The sequence below is a fragment of the Wyeomyia smithii genome, chromosome 2, assembly GCF_029784165.1.
Source record: "Wyeomyia smithii strain HCP4-BCI-WySm-NY-G18 chromosome 2, ASM2978416v1, whole genome shotgun sequence".
In the NCBI taxonomy this organism is placed as follows: domain Eukaryota; kingdom Metazoa; phylum Arthropoda; class Insecta; order Diptera; family Culicidae; genus Wyeomyia; species Wyeomyia smithii.
This window is the reverse complement of record NC_073695.1, coordinates 266886079-266909699: the sequence shown is the minus strand read 5'-3', so window position 1 is coordinate 266909699 and position 23621 is coordinate 266886079. Positions and strand designations below refer to the sequence as shown.

At 37.1% G+C, this 23621-nt stretch overlaps 1 protein-coding gene across 2 annotated transcripts in view; it reads left to right on the top strand.

Moving 5' to 3' along the window:
* Window positions 1-1248: 1248 nt before the first annotated feature.
* LOC129722208 (cysteine-rich motor neuron 1 protein-like) overlaps window positions 1249-23621 on the top strand; it is a 101448-nt gene continuing 79075 nt past the window's right edge. The window contains exons 1-6 of one of the 2 annotated variants that reach the window (XM_055675497.1): window positions 1249-1770; window positions 1967-2416; window positions 21715-21842; window positions 21900-22066; window positions 22132-22216; window positions 22328-22371. In XM_055675497.1, coding sequence (XP_055531472.1) covers window positions 2208-2416; window positions 21715-21842; window positions 21900-22066; window positions 22132-22216; window positions 22328-22371 — 633 coding nt within the window. In that variant the 5' untranslated portion in view covers window positions 1249-1770; window positions 1967-2207. Of the gene's footprint in view, window positions 1771-1966; window positions 2417-21714; window positions 21843-21899; window positions 22067-22131; window positions 22217-22327; window positions 22372-23471; window positions 23610-23621 lie in introns of those variants that run through there. The other variant, XM_055675495.1, reaches the window with a different exon arrangement.

Below are 23621 nucleotides of genomic sequence, written 5' to 3'. Positions count from 1 at the left end.
AAGTAGGTTTAATAATTTTCCTACAATTACATTATCTTAACTGCGAAAGCTAATAACATTCAATAATACTAAAAAGCGTACAAATATATATAATAGTGTTGAAATGTCACCATTTGTGGCAGAACACACAATACTAATTCTGAATAGATATTTTAGTACATAAATAAATCATTACAAACTCCCCCCTTATAAAAAAAATATTAAAAAGGGGATTAAACCTTCTCGTAGACTTCAGTGGCAATTGTTCGCTCTACTCCCTGATTGTTATGAATATCACACCAAGTATACTGTGTTCATTTATTTATATAGCGATGAGGAATGTTAATTGTGCGCATTCCTTTCTTATCTCTCGAGACTGAAGGCAAAACATCCCGTATCAAGATAAATTGCAACTCGACAGATTTATTGGACATCTGAAAGTTAAACAATGGAATGTGGTAAGATAAGCTACTCGCGAATGCGTTTTAAATTGCATTTGATTTTTTGTAAGGAAGGCTCCTGTAGCTATCGTATCTATTTTTGTAATATTGAAAGAAACACTCAAATCTATTGCTTGTATCTCCACTATTCCAAGGCATGCGCAGGACACGTCATGCATTCTGATGAGAAATATTAGATTGTGGCCGACGAAGCGTGAAGTTATGTTCCGTTATCAGATGCAAATTGAATTTATCGCCTCCCTAAATTGATAATCAGGAAATGATGATTAGGAGATATGAATCCAATAATATACAATGTAGATCTGTAATTATTTTAAAATGAGTTTCTTCCAAGTTACCCAATAATCAATCTAAAGGGACGATATGAACAAAGTTTCCACGTTCCATGCGTTTAAACTTGATTCTGAATAATCATATCTTAAAATCTCCTTCGCGCTTCAATTTCTAATCATTTTTCTTTGAAGATTAAATATTTTTTTCATAAGAATAACCAGCTGTTGCTTAAAATAAGATGCCGGGAAAGCATGAGTGGACTAGAAAAAAAAACTTAAATCCAATTTACATTTCACGATTTCCTTTGTAAAGGAAAAAATCTATAACTGAACTCGTGGATTGTATTAACCTACATCAAACAGTCAACATTAGAAACACCAGATAAAAAACGCCTACCTCCCCTACGGTGGTGCACTGGAAGCCGGAATTTCGTGCAGAGAGTCGTGCGTGTTTAGAGGAGAATCCTTCCAGGATAAGAGAACCGCGTACGATTTTTCTCTATATTATGCCTTTTTTTGTACCACTGGTGGACATTACGCTTTTTGCAGTTGCGAAACCATGTTCTCGGACGCAAACAGTTTGATGAAAAGCAATAATTAATTAATTCAGTTACACGCAAAGCGACTTCATATCAACTTTACGAAAGCAAAAAACGAACACTGTTTAAGGTACCAAATAGACTGTGAGATTTCAACTGAAAAAAAAGAGATGTGTGAAAAAGAGTTTTGTTAAGTTTTGAAACAGAAAAGTCTGCTCAATGGAATTGCAGTAAATTTGTGAATGTTTCAATGTTTGATAAATAGTATTACATCCGTTCGAAAGCTGTGCTCTCACATCAATAAGCACTTGAAAATATTGATTATTTTGTGTGCTGACGCATGTGATCCGGTTTTCGTAGTATTAGCAGAAGGAAAAAAATATGCGTCCAAATAGGGCATATTAGCGTGGTACAGAGTGCAAAATTTTCGGTGAAAAAAAAAGTGATTGACATCGGGTGGCAGCAGTCAAATGAAGATGGAGAGCGTAAAAATAAACCTAGGCACGGGAGATTTGACCCGTAAGTATTCTACCCACAATACGGTATACGGTAAAGCAAATCAAAAAGTGAGAAATCTTTATTCGCCACTCATTTTTAGTAAAACACTGCAATAGTAGGGAAAAACACATCACGATACAACCGAAAAGATAACTGTTGCTCGTAAAACCCACCCAGAAGCATGATTTTCTAAAGTATCCTTTTCTTATATTTGCAGGATCCGGCATGAATGCATTCGCACAGAGTAGAGCAACGATATGAAACATACTAGTTTTGCTAAACGTTCAGTTGTAACAAAGGCAATTGAATCATACTGGAGGAGAAGTTTACCAAAACGCTGTTCGCCGCAATGATTGTTGTGCTTCAAGTTACGCTCTACTCGGTTGAAGCCTTCCCCCCCTAAAATCTGCGAGCCGCTTCAACATCGACAACGAAACTTATCAGTGAATTGCAATATCATGGCAAAAGTTCTTGACTACCTTGCTGCTCTAACGCATAGAACCATATCAAGTGTGAGAGTGAGTGCGAAATTGATAGTGTGCTGTTTAATGATTATGGTGAACTCGAACATACTGGCACTTAAGTGTGTTTGCAACCCAGCCGAGTGTGACGTTATCAGATCGGAGGATTGCCCCGGAAAAGGGTTCATGATCTGGGACCCGTGCAGGTAAGATGGAAATAAAAATCACTCAATCAGTTTCATTAAAAAAAATACTTTCTCAGTCTTGTTGTAAGACAATCTGATGATAAATTGCAGAAAAAAAAACATGAAATCCATTAGACGCTTGGGACGTCATATCGTCTTGGAGTTCGGCTCAGATTCCAATGAACCTTCGTGGATGCACAGACTCTGTCTAAATAATTAATCACCTATAACCAACTTGTTTTTTTATCTCATCCCGTTTGTTCTCCGTTTGACCTAGGTCGTAATGTACAACTGCTCTTTAATGTCTTTTCTTGCAAAAGAAAGCCAAAGAAATATGTGCTCCTTCTTTCAATGGTAAATTTTTAAGGGGTGAGGGTTGGTACGCTAAAAATTTGCTGCGACCCTTTGCGAATATCTAGTTTATGTGCCGGCACCGCGTGATAAATTTGGGCTGGTTGTTTTAAACGCTTGCGCAATTTATGATTTCATCTTTAACTCTGAATATCTTTTTTGAACCTTTCTAACATTTGAAACAAATAAATTTTCAGCGGGGTTTGTCATATTTAAAGCTGTTTTTTTCATTCCAAAAATCTGTATCTGCAATAACACATAGTAGAGTAAAACTAAGAACAAGTGTACATATGAGAGTAAAGGGGCCGTTCTATATTTTACTTTCAATTTCTGCGTAAATCGAGAAAATATTGAATCTTCAATTCATCTGTTTGGTTGTCCTGAAAATAACAGTTTGTTGTTCATTTTATGCTTATGATGAAGGCATCGAATCATCTATTACCGCTAATGCTGCTGGTATCCGCTGCCGTTGCTGCTACCCGCTGCTACTTAGTTAGCACCGTCCGAGTTGCCATCCACTAGTAAAACGATTGGTTAAAGCAGAAGCTCTTTTATAGGCCAAATAGTACATTTCCGGCACTAGATATGTAATTCTCTCGATCGTATTAGGGAAAGCAACCATTATACGCACAATCTTATTTATATATTGGAATCTGCGACAATTTGTTGTTTAATTAACAGCCTACAGCTTTCTTATAGAGGAAGTGCCAATGTCGCTACTGCTGTTGCTATCCGTTGCTGTTTAATTGAGACCATCCTAGTCGCCATTCACTAGTAAAATGATTCGTTTAAGCAGAAGCAGGCTCTTATATAGCCCAAATAGTACATTCCCGGCTCACTAGGTATATAATCCTGTCGACCGTGATAGGGAAAGCAATCGTTATGCGAGCAATCAGATCGATCGAAATCGGCGTTTCAACAAGGCTTGACAATTCCGATAGCACAATAGTTCAAATAGCCAAATTATAATTTTTTGCATTTGGGCAGGTGCATAGACAATTTCTAACCAATTTCTGCAAAAACGGAGGAAGCCCAGTAAAAACTAATGGATTTATTAGCATTTGAAATTGGACATATTTCCTCGTTTTCTCTGACTTCATCATCTTACTTTATTATAATCACTATGAAGAAAAATATCAACCACGTTGCTGTCTACCAGAACCCAACTGTTGTTTTAATACTAACATGATTTTGTGATCAATAGTTCTCAAGAGTGATTGAAGAACACTTGGAGAATCCTCCGTAAAACTCCATCACCAAAAAGTTTGACTCCCCTATGAGCAGCTAATCAACACGCTTGATATTCCTTTCAAAAGATCTCTAAGTAATTTCTTTAAAACTTGATAAAAGCTTTTCCAAAGTTTTCTAGTGCTCATCTTTAAGATGAACCTATCTTCAAAATTCGTCCATAATAGTCTTTCATACCATTTTATCTCATAGAAGAGGATACAATTTTGAAAAAGTTATATCTAAACTAACCAAACATCTTTCACAGTACACGCCAATAAGTGAAAATAGTTAAAAAAAAGTTCAGGCGCAAAATCAGGTTTTAACCTATCAAATATTTTCAATTTTTTTTGACTGAGTTTACTTTCAACGGATTTGCATCATGCTGACTAGAGGTGGGCAATCCAATCATGAACTAATCTAAAGAGCTGTATCTTCAAAGTGGGTGAGTGAGCGGTAACCTACCTTTTACTTCAAGCAAAATGCTGATAGCTGATATTGTTGATCAAACACCGCAAACGAGAGTCATGTGAAAGCTTTACACCCCTTCATCCAAGCGCACAGCCCCGCGCTAAACTGCAACAGAACTCTCAGCAACCAGCTGCCACCGCACAGTGGTCCAACAAGACAAAAAGTGGAACTTAATTCCATAGCGCCTTTTTACTTATATATTATGCTTAAATATGCCTTTACTTTGTAAGGAAAAGTCTTGGAGATGTGTGGTCTTCAACAAAAACGTGTGTTTTGTATGCCCAAATGCTTCTTTAGAACAACGATTCTTGTAAAATGTAACTAACAAAAGTTAAGTACAAAAAACGAATTTTTAGGTAACTTTTACAAAAAATACTCTTTAACTCTGTTCCTAATGAGTATAGCAATTTTGTTTGTTCAGCAAAGTTTCATATTTTTGCAAGTTCTAAAACTTTGCCAAATTAATCATGCCTCTATCTTTTACCACAAAAAAGTTCGTATTATTAATATATGAAAACCTCCTTTAACATATGCTCGCCGTACTTTTATATGGGTGGATTGGGACAAACGGAACCTACAGGAGTTTATAGTACATTAGCTTAACTTCGAGGAAAAGTATTGACATCTTGATTCCACTTACCCTTTTTCAACCAATACGTTTTTAAAGTTATCGCAAAAAATTAGCTGAAATCTGATATAACTTTATAAGAATAAGTCCCTTAGATGTATGGTGAAATTGTGTGGTTTTGTGTGCTCCTACAATTCCTCCGAACAACACTCTCGTGTAAAATGTAAATAACAAAAGTTAAGTACAAAAAACTAAATTTTAAGTAAGTTCCATATAATATACTTTATAACTTTGTACTTTGTACCTGTACGATAGGATTTCCATTTGTTTAAAAAGTTTCATATTTTTGAATCTTCTATAACTTTTCTGAATAAACCATTCTTCTATCTCTTAACACAAAAAAGCTTTTTTTATTTTTAGTATGGTAAACTTTTCATAATTTTCGACACTTTGCGGTTATGCGGGTCATTTATACAAACAATTGTTCCGAACATACTATTAAACTAGAATGAATGTGAAAGGCGCTAAGGAATTAAGTTCCAATTTTTGCCTTCTTGGACCACTGTGCACCGGCTGTCTGCTCTGCTATGCCAGTTCTTTCGCTCTTTTCGTTTCATTTCTGCTATCCATTCGTATGCGTACTCGGCGCGTAGCCAGCCCATGTAACCAGAGTTGCTAATAAAATTTTTGATTTAACTGGAAAACGGCTGAAGAAAAAACTGAAAAAAAATGGATTCCAAATAAATTAAAAAAAAGCAAAAAAAAGATTTTGAGAGCGCTTTTCTGTCATGGGGATTAAATCCAATTTCAGTTTTGAATACAGCAACTAAAGAGCTAACTCTTCACAAAAAATACTCAGTTTAATCAGAGCTGTTTTGTTTCGGGCTTACATTTTGTTAAAATTATGGACTGTAAAATTTCCTCTAACAGCAAAATTTAAAATTACGCAATCAATCAATCTCAAAATTGAGAAAATATAGCTTTTCCAATTACTTCTATCTTTAACAAAAGTATTAACGCAACATTCCCTTCCGTTACATCAGTGAAGTTTAAATTTCAATTATTTCTGACTTCGCTATCTTGGTATCTAATTCTTCTAACAATTTTTCAACTGCTACGCAACAGAAAATAAACAGAAGATTTTTTTTTTGGTCTGGTAAAATCTTTTTGTTTGGTTTAATCTTAACTATGTCATGCAGTCTTTTATTTGACCGTGTTTCGTGCGAGAAGATAGAATACTGAAAATGCTGTCAAGAATTGTCATAACAATTTATCAATCTACAAAATTTACGTTTTGAAAATATTTTCGAAAACCAATCGGAGTTTGAGTGAATAAAAAACTGGATAAAACTGGCAAATATCTGAAAAAACTGGAAGATTTTGGTAATAAACTGTTTGACTGGATCACTTGAAAAAAGCTGGAGGAATCCAGTTTAAACTGGAACATTGGCAACCCTGCATGTACCTGTGTGTAAACTGTAGCGAGTTAGTTATTTGCTTGCTGAAATCAGAAAAAAGAATTATAAGTTTCCATTAAACTCTACTAGCAATTTGAGAAGTAAATATTGAAAATATTACTAGTCCGTTTGCTTGCTCTCGCGGTATAGGGATGGGTTATACATAACAGAGCAGACAGCCGATGGCAGCCAGTTGCTGGGAGTTCTGTTGCAGCTTCGCGCGCGGCTCTGCGTTCGGTAGAAGGGGTGTAAAGCTTTCAAGTTTGCAGTATCTGATAATAAACTATTGTACTGGTCGAAAATGCAGGACCTTGTTAAATGCTTATTTCGACAAATCAGAGCCGAAAACAAAGCCAAATATTTAACGAAACTCGCAGTTTCAATCTGAATTAAACCAAACAACCAATCACTACCTTTCTTCCCTAGCACAACCGATACTAAAGTATACAAACGATTTGATTTTCTAAACGATCGGTTGTTGTTTTTTTTTTGGTTCGCACGAATGCACGACGACACCCCCCCCCCCCCCCCCACTCTTTGACAATGCAATAAGTGAATGTGAACGAGCGATACTAAAAAAATCTTGTTTGTCGTGCACAAGAAGTTTTAGGTTTAAAGGGATTGATATAAAACCGTCGACAAATAAAGCTTGTATCCGTAATAATTCGGGCAACCAAAAAATGTAATAAAACAATCACAACGCATTGTTCTTCTTACATGACTATTTATTTCATAACTATAGGAAATGGTTTAAAAATTCATGGGTTCCAAACAGCAGTATTCTTTTTTCTCCATTGATGTAAAAATCTTGTACTTTGTGCATTAGGTTTTGTACAGTCTCCTCGGTGATCTTGCTGGCAGCTCTGGTCCAGATTTGATGAATTTTTAAAGAATTTTCGAAGAGATTTTTCTCATCTGTGACATTCTGCTTTTTTCCAGAGAGCGTCCGCTTCACCAGAGCCTGATGTCTTCGATTGGGCACAGCTGAGAACAGTTGGGGGAATTGCCATTATAGGTACAATATTGGCTTTGTAACTCTTCATCACGGCATTAGATCGTCCATTGACGAATCAAAATTTTGTCAAAAATTCGCAATACTATCGTTGCGGTTAGAAACGTTCTTGACTTTGTAGGACTTCAAACCAGAACGCTTCATTGGTTTCTGAACGAATCCTGGTGGCATACCTACTTTTCGAGCAACAGTTTGGATAGAGAGGTTCAAATTCCTCTCTAAAATCTCCTTCATCTTTCTGTTCATCCGCACGACCAATATTTATGTCACTTCTTGGTTTCCTTTTGACACTCGATCGTTTAGAAAACCTTCTCAAAACACTTCGTGAACTGTGCTGTTTTGCGAGATCACGTATCGAGAGGTGAGGATTTTTAATACGGCTGTGTTGACATTTTGAGCCCTGTTTACAAAATGTCAAAACAAATCAAAGTAGGCTATGTTTGAGTGAAAAGTGTCGCTAATAGTTTTAATATTGCAAGAGTTACATTGGTTTTAGGGTGTTCGAATTATCGCGGATACAAACCTTATGGCAAACAAATCATTGACTCCGTCAAAATGATAGCCAACCGTCAAAAACTCTAACAAGAACCATAATTTTCAATGATTTTCAGTATTCTGGTAGTTCAGTAGCGAATGTTGACCATGCCTTACACAATATCTAATAAATTGACCCAAAATCGGTCAAATCTGGAACGTCATGAAAATTCAAATATTTTTTCACTTTCTAAATAAATTACTAATTTGTCAGTAATATCATGACCATGTCTTACAACACGTGTAAACTGAACGTGGCAATGAAAATTCTTAATTTTAAGCTGAAAAATGCATGCAAATTAATTATTTTGTTTGACGAACGACGGTGATGTTTATTTTGGAGAAAGAAATCTCTATAAAAATAATAAACAAATCTCGTCCGGAAAGGAATGTTAACCTTATTTATAAACTTTCGACATTTGTTGCAGATTTTTCATGGTTTTGAATTCATATCGATAAAATTATAGAGGTTAAGGTAAACCTTTGGAGATCCTATGGCTGTTTGTCGCAGTTTGGGTGAATGACAAAATTTCTGTCCGGTTTTAAGCGACAAGCAGTTCAAACTTATTCAAGTGCATCGTAAAACTGACATCTGTCTACTGTAATTTTCAGTTCTCTTTTTGATGTCATCTATCTGATAAATTTTAGCGATTTGAAACACTTTGAATGGCTTTAAAAATTTATTCACCTCAGCCAACCAAAAACAAATCACAAAACACACAAGCGCCATTCCAACGATAAATCAAACATGTATTGATTGTTTTCCTGTAACAATAATAATATTTCCTAACTTGATGGAATGCTATTCGAAGAAAATAATAAAATATAAAAGTAAGAAAAAATGAAACCCACGTGTTTCGCTCTTTAAGCTATTCATTCAATTCCCGCGATTTCATATTTTATGCGAACCCAGAAACACCACGCGCGCGAACATTGTACCGGTACTTCAAAGTTTTGCGAATTTATAATACCCGCAAAAATTAGCACGAGCATGAACGCAAAGCTTTTGATTACATGGCCACCGTGGTACGTGCATGCACATCCGACGTTGTATTTTTTTTCATTGCAGTCTCTAAGGATTTCAATATTATTAATTTTACTACGATAACAGCGCGTGAAAGTTCCCCGAGCAACAGTCTGCTATGCAACATAAAACAATTTGACGCATCAACTGTACCCATGAGTGTTGCAAAAGGGGGTTATTTTAAGTTGTTTTTTTTTTTTGGTATTAAGGAATGCTGAAACAAAATAAAGTCCAGCTTTATTTGTAATAGACTGACATCACATTTCAGTTTCTAACTGAAAATTCACTCAAATCTGTTTTACTAAAAATTCGATTAAAATGGAATCTTAAGCAGGTATTAGACGAAGCAAATATTTGCTAGTTTTTAATACAGATTTTATTTAGTGCAAATAAAAATCGTACCAAAAAGCAGGAGCATCATCAAAGCTTATTAAACCCACATTGATTATCATTAAACATTGCAAACAAGGCAGAATGTATACTTAACCTCAATATCCTGCTAACCACGTAAATTCCACATTCATCAAGTTTAACTCTGTACGAGTTAAAATCCTAAAAGTTTGTCATTATTGGTAGGTTGGAAAAACAACGCAGGCAAAGTTGCTTGATAAAGCGTAGTCTTAATACCCATAACGTTCTATTGGATTCTGAGAGAGGGCGCTGCCACCCGAGCAGGAGAAAATATCATTATAATATCACAACCAGATATTGAAAATACACCTCATTTTGAACTTAATATGGTTTACATAGTTGGTAAAATAAAAAAAAAATAATACCAAAATATTGTTTGAGCGGGGGCCTAGTGTGGTTGGTAACGTCTCCGCCGACCACGCTCGACGCCTGGGTTCGAATCCCACCGCCGACATAGGTGTCGATGGTTGTAAGGTGCCGTGATCCACACACAACCAACCCAACTGGTCTAGATTCAATCCTAGCCGACACCGGGAGATTTTCTGAGGCGAAAAATCTCTGGAATCACGCCTTCCATCGCATGAGGAAGTAAAGCCGTTGGCGCCGGTCCGTTAATAAACGGGTCGTGAGTTAGGGTCCCGGGTGTGGAGTCGCCTCCCTGGGCGTCGGTGATTGGCCACAACAGTGGCGGAACTAGACCGACGAAAAATAAGCGAGAGTAAAAAAAAAATATTGTTCCTCCAAGATAATATGAATAACAAACCTTGATATTTCAATAACAAACCAATAATTTGCATTGAAAATCACAAAAATGACCAATTTAGATATTTTCAACTAATGAACCTTGAATGTATAACTGAATATATTATAAATAATAAATAACGAACAATTTTCACTTAAAAACTTACTTTCAATGGGTTATTTTAAAATTAACTCAAATATCTTATTGAAGGAATAGCGAGATATGATATCAAAATTTTATGATATTTTCATATGCATGTTTGAAACGTAAATATCTTTGGAATAACACGATAAGTCCTCATAGCTAAATATGTTATTGATGACTTATTATTTTGTTATGTTCTCCTGCCCGGGCAACCTCAAAGACCCGTTGGCGAGAAACTCTCCCGGTCGCCAGTTAACAGTGGATAAAATATCGTGTCATATTCTATACTGTAATATCGGTGTTTGAAAACAGTTTAATTAGTTTTGTAATTTATTTTTTTCATTGGTATTGGAATTTATTTGTACTACCGTAAAAAAACTGTACCTAAAGAAAAACTTATTAATTTTTCATAAAGATACATTCATTATCAACAAAAAAGAAATGAACATCTGAGAAATGTCCGTTATCAGCTTTCCGATGAAGCTTTTTCATGATACCGGAATTAGAGCGGTGTACGGCCTTGTTGTTGCTCTCCAGTTATTTTTATACACCAAGGAACTTAACATCCTAAAGAAATCTCCAATTGGACGACACAGAGGCAGATTCGTTGGGTTGCATATTTTATGTACGAATGGGGTCGAGTGGTGGTTGTGATGATTTATCTGGCCTGAACATATTGGGATAATGTTCTTGAAGAAATGGAATCAAAATTTTCTTCAAACATTCGGTCTGGTACAAATCTTGATTGATAGTCACTGATCTTAAACCATGATTTAGACAAGAAGAACGAGGTCGAGAAGTTTGTCCATTGCTTTGGCCAGTCTTCCAACTGCGAATCATTGTTGTGATTATCAGGGTATTATACATAGCTAAAACCGAAACATTTTTGGTTTTAAAATGTTTTAATATGAACTTTTGACCAACATTTTTGTGCAGTTCAGTTAAAACTATAATTTGTTTTTCTGCAATGCTTCTTGTTTTGACACCATTTTGAGAGAACTAAGCATGCCTTAAAAAAAACAAAAAACACTGACATAAAGAGGAGAGAAAGTGCTAATATATACCTAAACCTAAAAACAAAATCCACAGTTTTATTTTCATTCAATAGCCGTTGGAAAAGCTAACTCTGGCAATCTTCCATACAACCGTAATGTCAATGTACACCTACATTTGTTCAAAAGCTAAGAAAATCGTCAAATGAAAGTGAAAAACCTGAGCATCCCTATATTCGCAAGCATTTCCTTCTTTCAAAGAAAATGTGCAGAGATACAGCATCCTACACGCATTGTTGAATAAGTTGAATTAATAATAATCGTCCTACGAATATATTTTCGATCGATATCGATTCTGTTTCGAATCAAACACGTGAACCACGTTTGTCTAGCACGCACCTACTCCTCATAAATCACCTGCGCGAATACTAGTACCTATGCAAAAGATTGGTTGAATTGAATTGAATAATACAGCAGTCGTAATTTTTTTATGGACAGCTTTATTACCCGGCCAGCCAGCAGGCGGCGCTCTTAAGCATTTCATTCGTTCGCGCTCTGATCCTTCAAAACATAAAAAGTCACAGTTTGATCAAAATGATCTATTTATAAACAAAGCTAGTAAATAAAACTTTATGTAGAGTTAAAACTCGTACAACATTTTTTGTTTTTGATAAGTTCACTGCAATTCATCATCGCAGTTTAACACTGAAAATAATAAACACAATTTGATTCCATTTAAATCTTTGCTGAAGGACAAATTATTTCATATAGATACTTGTGGTTCAAATTAATTCTATATTAAACCGTGTTTCGTTTTCAGATTCGGCCATATAATTGGATTATCTTTCACTGGATTGCGATATGTACACGTGCGTTTGAAGTTTTTTTTTTGCACATGTTATGCGTATGCTTTCATATGCAGTATGTCATTTGATTGGTGATAAATTTTTTAATACGCGTTCGTAAATATCAAAATCATCACACTGTCATTTGGATTATAGGTTGTCGTTAGATCACGTGGAAATTAGGTGGAATCTAGTAGGCGATTCAACGAGTAAGGGCGGATTTACGCTAAGGCGAAGCAGGCGGTCGCCTGCTCGTCAATCATCGAAGGGCGGTAAATGAATGGCTGAAAAAATTGGAAAAAAAATATTAAAACTCGAACCATTACAATAATTTGTATGTTCGGCAGTTTCTAGACTGCTATTTCTCAAAATTATCGAGTAAATAAATAATTGAAGGGTAACATCGGAAATGGACTTGAACGGACGAATACGAACTCAAGCATACGACAACGAATAAAAACAGTTTATTGAAAAAGGATCCTAATGATTGGACGTCTTGATTGAAAATGGGTGAAAATCTTCTCTATGAGCGCTTGTCAACTTCTCAAGGCCTGCTCGGCAGTGTTTACTTGACCGACCCCTTTTGATTATGCAGCCAACTATTCGTCGTAGATCTTCGAATCATCCAACTTCCAGTGCCTCCGTGAAGATGTCCGCCGACTGCTCGTCGATCCGAATAAGTTCCACTCGTATGCGTTGCGATATCGCGCATGTAACGGTGTATGTAACCTAATATTTTGGTCCATCCCTAGGTAATTACGATTGTCCTCATAGATCGGTTGCGTTAACAAAACACCAAGATCACGCAGATGCCCGGCCAACCAGCTTGACCACGTGACTTTGTTGTCCTGAACTTGGAACAAAAAGCCACTTACTGATTTGCGGTCTACTGTGCCCGCCTCAATGTAAGGGAAACATTCTTTGTTGAACTTGAAGTCTCTTGCAAAAACGATGTTGCTCGCCAGTTTGTCTTAAAGCTGGTATCCATTCGGGTTCCATGTCATAGCATTACATGATGTAATTTACATCCAGAATCCGTATCATGTCCAGGACTGGTTTTACGTTTATCCATTTCTCTGCAGGGGTACGTTTCCAGCCAAAGTCATCTGCCACTGAACTATAGCGATTGTTTCATATTCCTTGAAACATCGGAACACCTTCGACTTAATGGCAGTGAAAGTACATCGGCAGCACTACTAAATTCTGGATGGTGAATTCAATACCTTGGCTAGACATACCTTCGATTTCTCCATCATACGTTTCGACCACAGTTACGGAATTTTTGGCCATATCGATGATGATTTGCACCCTTCACGAGATAATCGCTGCATCCGGTGTCTAGGCAAAACTGGATCTTCCCGGTTTCAGATTTTTTTCTGTTCACTATTCACCATGAACGCGACTGCCTTCTTATCAACCACAATTCTTCTGCATGAATTCCGCACCACTCAAATCATCCTGGCAGTCTGCTCTTTTTCTTTCAACAGCCGCTGCTCGACCGTCCTTTTTCTCTTGATTCTCGAGTGTCGAGTGTCGATCATTGCTGTCACGTAAGGTTAGGAGTAGTTGAGCTAAAAAGTGATCTTCTTCCATTTTCACTTCTGCTGTCTTGAATTGCCGTACAAGATTGAATGAGCTCGCATGGAGATTCCTTCTTCTGTAATCGTGCCAACTGCTTCCCAAACTACGCTTGGCTTGAAACGGATTTGTTTACAAAGGTGTCTCTTACAGCCTTCCACATTTCAGCTTCCGTTTGCTTCTGCCAAACAAATTCAATTGATCGGTTTGATTCCACTTTTTGAAAACATCGTCTGTCGTCTGGTTTGGTCAGCATAGATGAAACTTCAATAAACTTCAGGATAACTTTGGACTTTAACTCGGACAGACAAAGACGCACTCAGATAAATGTTAACAAAGAACAGTTTATTGAAAAACGTCTTCACGCATTCACCATTATTTTCACAGAGCAATAAAGCACTAAACCGGAAACATCCGGAAGGTTTTTCTTCACCACTATAACCAAAAATATTAGCGATTTAACGTAATATAAGCCGTTCAACCGGATATTACCGGAAACCTAACTAAGTTAACTTAGAAAAGCAAATATTTTTGGTTTTATTATATTGATTTTGACAAACACCTGGGTATTTGAACGGGCTACCCTCCATGCTAAGTACACATTCCTGTTCGATTAACCTTCTTTAACAATCTCCATCGTTGTTTCATTTAGAAATCACTTGTTTATCCTCAAAACTTTTTATTTTGGCTCACGTTATCAAAGCGTCACTATCATCCACAAAAACTGTTGAATTGCGGTCAGTTCAAACCTCTCGTTACGACCATAAACATAACTTTTGAATATTTGGAGCTGTCAAACGATCGAGCCAACATCTCACTTCAAAATGAAACACTACACAACATAGTTAACTTACTTTGAGTTTTTTACTTTTGATCAGGTTAGAAGCTTATTGACTCCTATGTGAGACGGTTCAATATTAGCAGTAGCGTAGTGGATTGCAGCAGTAGCAGCCGGCTTTCTGAATTTGCTTTCGGCTTAAACAAATCACTTGCCTATTGGTCACATATATCAGCAGCAGCGCAGTAGCAGCAAACGTTTCGATTTTTCGGTTGAGAGTTTCGCCTTCTTCCTCGATATGAAGCTTTGTTTTATTTTAGCAACAACACAGGTAAGCATTCTGCGCTGGATCTTGGCCACTGAAAACAGCCCAAGGGTAGCGAGTAGCATCATATCCGATTATGAACATCAATTTGCCCTTCCTAGAGCAACTAAACAAGTAATTGAAGATTTATTATTTTTGCGAGAGTTTCCGAAGTAGGGTGGTTTTCCGGTAAAACAAAAACCGGTAAAGCCGGTAAAACCGATATTTTTTCAGTACCGAAATACTGGTATTGAAGAGGCGAAAAAACTGGTATTTTCGGTATTTTTCTTTAAATTGAATAAAAAAAATTGTCACAATATTCATAAATCATTGTTAGGCTAATGAATGCTTCTCACATAGGTAGGCGTTACAAATCACATGACAATGTATACAGGGTGTTAGGTAGCTCACTTTTAATCAAATCCTTTAAGGAGTGATAGAGGACCCTATTTGATGGAAAAAATTCTGCGCATATGGTCAAAATTTAACTACTGCAAAGTTATTCTCTTCTTCTAGTTTTCGGTTATGTTCACCTCTAACGAGGTCTATCACAAGAAGTATGATAGCTAGCTCAGTTCTGTTGGTTCTCTTGGAGAGCTGAGAAAATTTCGTAATCAATAGTGTCTCAAAAATTCACAATTTTCTGCTCGTTAAAGGCAATTGTAACCGAAAATTGAAAATAGTGAATAACTCTGCGATAGTTGACTTTTGGCCATATGCGTAGAGGATTTTTTTTTTCATCGAACATGGTCCTCTATCGCCTCTTGAAGAATTTTATGTGAGCTCCCTAACACCCTGTATAATAAATACATTTAGACAAAAGCAACATTAAATATTAATTTACCCTTACCCATGTATCAATTTTTGTTATTTTCGAACAATCTGCTCGGGTTCAGACGATATGATTGTGTGTATCGATAATAGGTCAAAAAACTTATCAATAAAGCAAAACATTTAAGGTTTAAGTAGAACAGCCAATCTCTTTACACACTCATACTCACAGAGTAAACGCGTGGGTTTTGAACCTACCAGTTTAACTATAAATTATGAAAATCATAGTTTGAGGCAGTAATCACAATCACCAACTAAAATAATAATTAATTAATATAAATTTGGATTGGCAATATATTTTTTGTTGATACAAAGTTTTTACAGGATGAAATAATCAACCAATGAAGAATTTCATCCTAAAAATTACTGTTCCTTGAAAAAGTGAAATTTAAATAGCTGTAGCATAGTCAAAACTTCGTCGTCCATACCGCAGCGGGCTTTTATTAGCAACTAGCTGCATGTACCCGGCCTCACTCGTGTAAAAGTTTCTGCTTTTTCTATATTTTCATTTTCTATATTTTCTATATTTTTATATATTTTTTACCAACCTCTCATTTCGAATATTTATTTCTATTTCAGTTACAAACTTGTTCATATGCCTCATTTTTCGTTTCTTCATCAGGAGCTAAAGTCAATAAAATAATTATAATAAAAATAATTTGGACGAACTGTTTAAAGAGCATCGAACAGAATAAAGAAGTATTAACCTTCGATTCATTCGGATTCGTAAAGAGTAAATTCTGGTCTGATCGTGATTTTTTTTTACTTTATTCATATACACTTCTCAACAGTTTCAAATATTGTTTTTCTACAAATTTTAAAGTTATTCACTAATTTGAAACTAAGCTTTGCGATGTGAAAGAACCTTTTAAAAAAATCTGCATGTCTTTTTTGTTATTACATGAGTTTTGAAATTATGTTCTTCGTAATCGTATCACTAGATTTTTTTTTATTCTCGCTTATTTTCCGTCGGTCTAGTTCCGCCACTGTTATTGTGCCAATCACCGACGCCCGGGGAGGCCACTCCACCCAGGACCCTAACTCACGACCCGTTGATTAACGGACCGGCGCCAACGGATTTACTTCCTCATGCGATGGAAGGCGTGATCCCAGAGATTTTCCGCCTCAGAAAATCTCCCGGTGTCGGCTAGGATTGAATCTAGACCAGTTGGGTTGGTTGTGAATGGATCACGCCACCTCACAACCAATGACACCTATGTCGGCGGTGGGATTCGAACCCAGGCGTCGAGCGTGGTTGGCGGAGACGTTACCAACTACACTAGGCCCCCGCGTATCACTAAATTTATTCATTGGAGTTTTTCAAACACTGTTATTCAGTGTTGTATCTGGATCGTATACCACAGATCAAAACAATGGTCGCAGAGGTCCTATAGACTGTTCCGAAAATTATAAATACATCTTCTTTCTTGAATAAAACAAAAAATACAGGATTTTTCGGGTCATTTTATTCTGAAATATAGATAATAAGTGTTTTCTTTCCAGTTTCAATTCAAGTTGGGATTATTTTTCCTAGAATACGCGAGTTCGCTAACTTTTCTCTTAACACTACTCATAAGCTTTTGCACAGTGTGTTCTCCGACCATTTTTACCACTTTAAGCCAATCTTTTTTAAATTTTTCAACATTGTCCGCTGGTTTGACATATTTCCTCAGCTTTGCCTTGGTCGAAGCCAAAAAAGTTTCAATAGGACGATTTTCAGGGCAGTTTGGAGGATTCATCTCCTTTGAGACACATGTGACATTATTTGTTTTATACCACCCTAGTGCATCCTTAGAGTAATGCCAGGAAGCAAGATCGGGCCAAAAGATTGGAGGATTGTTATGCTGCTTAACCATGGGTAACAACCTTTTCTGCAAACACTCTTTCACGTAAATTTTACCATTCATTGTGTCATTCGTAATGAATGAACGAGATATTTCCCTACATTCACAAATGGCCTGCCAAACCATTACCTTCTTGCCAAATTTTTCGGTGTAAAGGGCTTTCACTGGTCCAGGGACATCCTTTCCCTTCGGTGATGTATAAAATTGCGGTCCTGGCAGAGTCTTATAGTCCAGTTTTATGTAGGTTTCGTCATCCATGATAACACACCCCATTTTTTTGGTCAGAAGTTTGTCATAAAGCTTCCGAGCTCTCGGTTTCACAGATTCAGCTTGTTTCGGATTTCGTTTTGGCTGCTTCTGCTTCCGACGGGTCTGCAGACCCATTCTTCCCTTGGCACGCATAACGTTTCTCGCCGAGGTTCCAAGCTTTCTCGCCACATCTCGTACTGATACTGAAGGATGCCGCTTGTAGTATTCCTTAACCTTTTTGTCCATTGTGGGATCAACAGGCCCGGGTTTTCTACCAAGTCTTGGGGCATCAGTAAATGTGCACTCTTCACAATACTTCCGCAATGCGGTTTGAACTGCTCCGACACTTATACCTTCTCCTCTGGCTAATTTTCTTATAGAAAGACCACTCACGGTGCCCCATTTGTGCACAATTCGCTTTCTTTGCTCGGGAGAAAGGCCACGCATTTTCAAATTTTCGCACTAAATGTTAGAAAAAATGACAGCATCTGTTTCTTTTGGATGTAAACAACAGGACGCAGCCAAAGTTTGGTTGAATATTACACGTTAACACATAAATAAAACCTGGGACACTAAGCAAAAAATAAATTTCAAATCCAAATTAATGTAGGTAACGTCTTCGGCAGTGGCTTATTTCGGAAGGTTTTTGCATAAGACTGCGGCAGAAAACCGGCCGAAGAAAACCACTACCGGAGACGTTCGACAACCTTTATTTATTTTTCAGTTTTATTTTTAAATAGTACAGAGAGAGTGACTTGCGTTTTTTTTCGCGGACAATCATCACTACTTCTCCAAACTATGATTTTAAGAATTTTGTAGTTAAAAATGGTTTGTATTGATCCGAAAAAAATAAAAATACCGGTTTTTTACCGGTTTTTATTTTTATAAAAACCGAAATACCGGTTTTTCGAAAAGTCGGTAATACCGACCACCCTATCCCGAAACTAAACTTTGAAAGTAAATGCTTTCTTATTCTGTTCAGTCAGTGATATCGTATTTTTATGTGCGAATTTAAAGCCAATAGCACTTCCACAGCTCGTTTGCATAAAAATCCGACTGCAAAGCACCACTGAATGTTTACTCTTTTAATGTACATTTTTTGTTATTCGCATTCATGTTTAGCTGGCAACATTTAGTACAGCAGTAACATGCGAAATTGGAATGAACAAAAGTATTGTTTTAATAAAGAAATTTTAAACCCAAATTTCTAGTTTTTGTCATTTGTCGATGTGTTAACACAGTATCTTTTCAGGGTTAAATATCTTTCGATAGATGATGCACAAAAGGGTGCCGACCAAAATAGGTCATTTTGAGGATCCCTAACAAAATATTCACTTGCCCGAAAAAACACCCTGTGCAAAATTGCAGCTCAACCGGACCTAAAATGGGGTTACACAAAGCGATTGAATTTTGGCCTTAAAAAATCCAAAAATTAACCCAACGGAGTGGGGTGCATAGAATTTCGGTTTTCAATTCGTTTTGTGCCAGATGGCTTAAAAATGCATGAAACGTCGAGATCTGGTACCATCTGAAAAAAATGCATGGTTTTTATGGTTTTTCGAATTTCTCAAGGTCAAAATTTAATCGCCCTTCGCCACCCCGTTTTCGATCCGATCGAGCGTTTTTTCGAATAGGTAAACATTTTCTGTAGTTTTTTTTTTTTGATTTTCTGATTACTTTTTTTCCTATATAAGGGATTGTCACCCTAATGAAAATACAACTGTCGTTTTCATTGCATCAAGGAAAAACAAACGAGCAGCATCTTAAACGCAGAAGCAAGAATGACAGGACTTGAACAAGTTATAGAATTGTATGTGCTTTACATGCAGCATGGCAAACGCAGAAGCGAGAATGACGGAACTTGAAAAAGTTGCATAATTCTATGTGCTTAGAAGATATTTAATAACTATTGCTGGTACTTATGCTTCAGAGCCAGAAATGAAATTTGTTATTGAAAAGTTACCGAAAATTTGTTAGAATTTTTTTTTACGAGAAAAAAAACTTATGAATTGAATAATCAACATTCAACTCCTGTCGTACTCGCAACTTATCAATCCTTAGTTTTACAGCCTTTCATTCTTCATGGTGGTACGCAACCTATTTTTAATCAGTTTCATCTTCGAAAAAGACCTTTCCCCAGGTGCATTCGAGATCATTAGACTCAAATAAATCCACAACGCAATTTCAGCGTGCCAGATGTTTTTGAAAGCTGTGTGCAGCTGCTCGAAAACCGGAAATTTTTTCTTGATAAAAAATCTAGCGCAATTTGAAAAAAAAATGCGATCCACAGGCAAAAATTTGCACACAGTTTGAGAAAGATTGCGGATATAAGGCGACCCTGACAATACCCAGAAACTAGAAAAAAAACTACACACATCTGCAGTACAATAAAATCTGCACATGGACTCTGAAAATCTGCGTTTTGCAAAGCACATCTGGTAACCCTGATTCGTACAACGCTGGTTTGATTCAAATGGTTTGTGTGATAATTTGTGTCATTCCAAGAGAATCCAAGATGAACTCTTATGGATGTAGTTGTGATATTGGCGCTCGCGAAAAAATAACACTGAAGGAAAGTTTCAGACTGAAATGGTCTGTTCAAATTTTCTTGCTGTAAATCGAACGTTTGATTGAATCTCATTTTTGGTAGAGAAAAAAAAATTTCTCGATTTGTGAGGGCCCCAAAAATGAACGCCCCCCCCCACCCCCCTTTTAAATCCGACACTGCGCATGTCTGTGTTGCTTTTATGCATGAAAAGAATCTTGGAACATAACCCCCACCCAGTGTTGTTAGTCTTACTCATGAACAAAACGCAACACCTCAATGAGTTTCTCGTTGCTGCCGATATTTCACACTGGAGTATTCTCCATTCAGGCTATTTCTCGATCTTTCTCGCTGTCTTCCTTGCTCGCATTCACTCCCGAGATCATATGCACACGAGCGCGCCTACTCGCGTGTAGTCGTCTTCTTGCGAGCACAGCCAGCCGAGTACTATTGTTTCAAGATGCATGACAATAGTTGCGGAGGGACAAAAAAAATTTAAATAGGGTAACGGACTACTTCGGTAGCGGTTTGTTTCGGCTGGTTTTGCATTATTCTGCTATAAAAAACTTACCAAAGCAGTCCGCTACCCTACACGTTCAAGTATGCGATATTTTACAGATTCTTCCTCTACGTTCGGCTGTCGGTGCACGAAGCAAAACCGGGTAGACGAAGAAAGCATTTTCGTTTTCGAGCACAGTTTTTCAAGCACTCCTTTAGTCGAGTAATTTTAATCGAGTACTCCTACTCGCTTGCAGGAACTCGCGTACTTTTTTACTGTCGCTGAGTGGCTATACAGAAGAGTTATTTCGTGTCGGTGCGTGCTTGCTCAGAGGAATTAGTGAACCTATATATTAGAGAAATGACAAGACACTCACCGTTAAGGCAACTGTCAACATCAAAACGGATAACGGCATTGTAAAATTATACAGCTCGCCCGTTTTGATGTTGACAGTTGCCTTAACAGTGAGTGTCTTGTCATTCCTCTAATATATAGGTTCACTAAGAAGAATGCATGAAGAAGAAAGAGTATCTCGAAAGCGTACGTGCAAAAGACTTGAGATGTATAGCATATGTTATAAATCCTCTACCGGAAATACTGAAGCGTATTTTTTCAGGTTGTTTATTAAAGAAGGAAGAAGCAGTTGAGAGCTTCGACTACTTTTCTTATTTTGCAGTCTTCCGGGGCAATCTACTGATTGAACGATTCCTGTTCAAATTTCACTCGAAATAGAACTCGCAGAATGTTTTATCATTCATAACACAGAAATTTTTACTATGATGCTGTATACTGTTAATGCATTGCAGTCGACTTTTGAATATTTTCACACATAAAACAAATAGATGGTGGCATTTTTCGTACCTACATCCGTTTCATGAAAACGAGTAAACATGTTGATTAATCTTCATTTCAGATGCTGCAAAGTTTGTGCACGTACGATCGGGGAAGCCTGTGGAGGTCCAGGAGATTTCTCGGGCACATGCGAGCCCCATTTAAGCTGCGTTTCTAAGGCCCCATTTGGAGGACCTGGGATTTGTTTGGGTAGGAGTGCTTAATATGGTTTGTGATGCCATTTCGTAACCCTGTTTATATTCATAGACTTACCCAAGCGCGACAAGGAAGACCCGGAACACTATCCCAACTGTACCGAGAAGGTGATCGTGCAGGCAGGCTGTGAGATAGTGAACCGGAAGTGTCGCTGTTGGGACACGATGCAGCTGTGCAAAACCAAAGCCATCAATAAGTGGGAATTCAGCAATTTGGAGGTCGGTTTCATTTGGTTCAAGTACAATGTTTCGGGTTGTTAATTTCAATAGTGTATATATTCCAGGAATGCCGATTAAACGTGGCAAACCTCGTGAAATCCGAATTGGACTTCGACGAAGATTATACTGTTCCTCCGAGAAATGCTGCAAGTAAGTATTCGTCACTGCGTTTGTCAAATGAATTGTACAACATACGCTACATGAAGTTAACGTATTAATTAAAATTATAACACATTTTTTGTATTTGTTTCTTTTCAACAGGCAAATTTGCTGCGAAAAAAAGACTGCTGAAAGCTGAAGTACAGGTAAGAATATTTATCAAAAAAAAAAATTTCGGCAGAGTAAGTTAATAGAAAAATTGATATAAATGTGATAGAAAATTATCGTGGTTTTCACGATAACAAACTGAAACCATGAAAATAAATAAAACTATCATCATGTCGCAAGTAGCTACCGTTTTTGTCATCGATCACTGTCGAATATAATTGTTGTGTATTACTAATATATTCGAGAAACATTAGCTTTGAGTTAAGAATTGATTTTGTTATCGAGATATCGAAGAGTTTAAGTGTTCAAACCCATAAAGCTAGGAAAATTATTCCCACACTACAAAAAAGGAAACATTTTCCAACATATCTTTTGAACTAAACAATCAAAAATAAAAGTGTTTAATAGTAATCGACAAGGCCATAACAACTGTTCAATGCCACTGTGAACATTGCAACCGTTGCCGAGAAAATCAACTAGATACGCAAGTTTTTAGTGCAATAACAGGCTACCTACAACAGGCACTCATGGATACTATATCCTGTACCGTGAAGCTCCGATTGCGATCAACTGTAGCTTTCGAAAAGCGCTGAAAAAGCACAAATTGAAGAGACCTTCTAACACACCATAAAACCTGTTAACGTGGCATAAGTGGCTGACCGCGGATCGGTCATGCAATCATAAGTTCAATCTTGTGAATCATAAAACGGTTGGCGGATTCTGCACACTAAGGGGTTTTTTTGTCTGTCATCAGTGGGGCGCACGTTGATCTGTTTCTTCAAGTTTCCGATCGGAACTGCGGGAGCTTTTGGGACCACAAATACTAAGAATGTTTTGCTTGTGAAGGTATAAATAGATTTCCGCAGCACAGCAAGTCGAAATTGTAAACATTGGCTGTTTTAGCACACGATATGATGACTTAAGCAGCTTTGCAGTTTCGTGTGTTGGTGAAATATGACGATATGGACGGGTTTTGCTGCGCTGTGTGACGGTGCAGATATTATTTTACCGATTTAAACAACACAACGCCAACCAGCAGCGTGTGTGCATATATAGCGTGTAAAAACGAAACCCGCAATGTATAATTGGGTATACAGGGCGATGTGTTTAAGTTTTTTTCTGTTCCTGTGTGAGAATTCTGTACGGCGACAGTAAGTGGCATGCGGCTCTGCGGAACAGTTGCTGGTTAGTTAGTTTTACTTCAGCAGTTGTCACAGCCAGACAAGCAGAGCGTTCGATAGGATATAACAGTGAAGAAAAAAACAAGAAGTGACGCGTAAGCTTTATT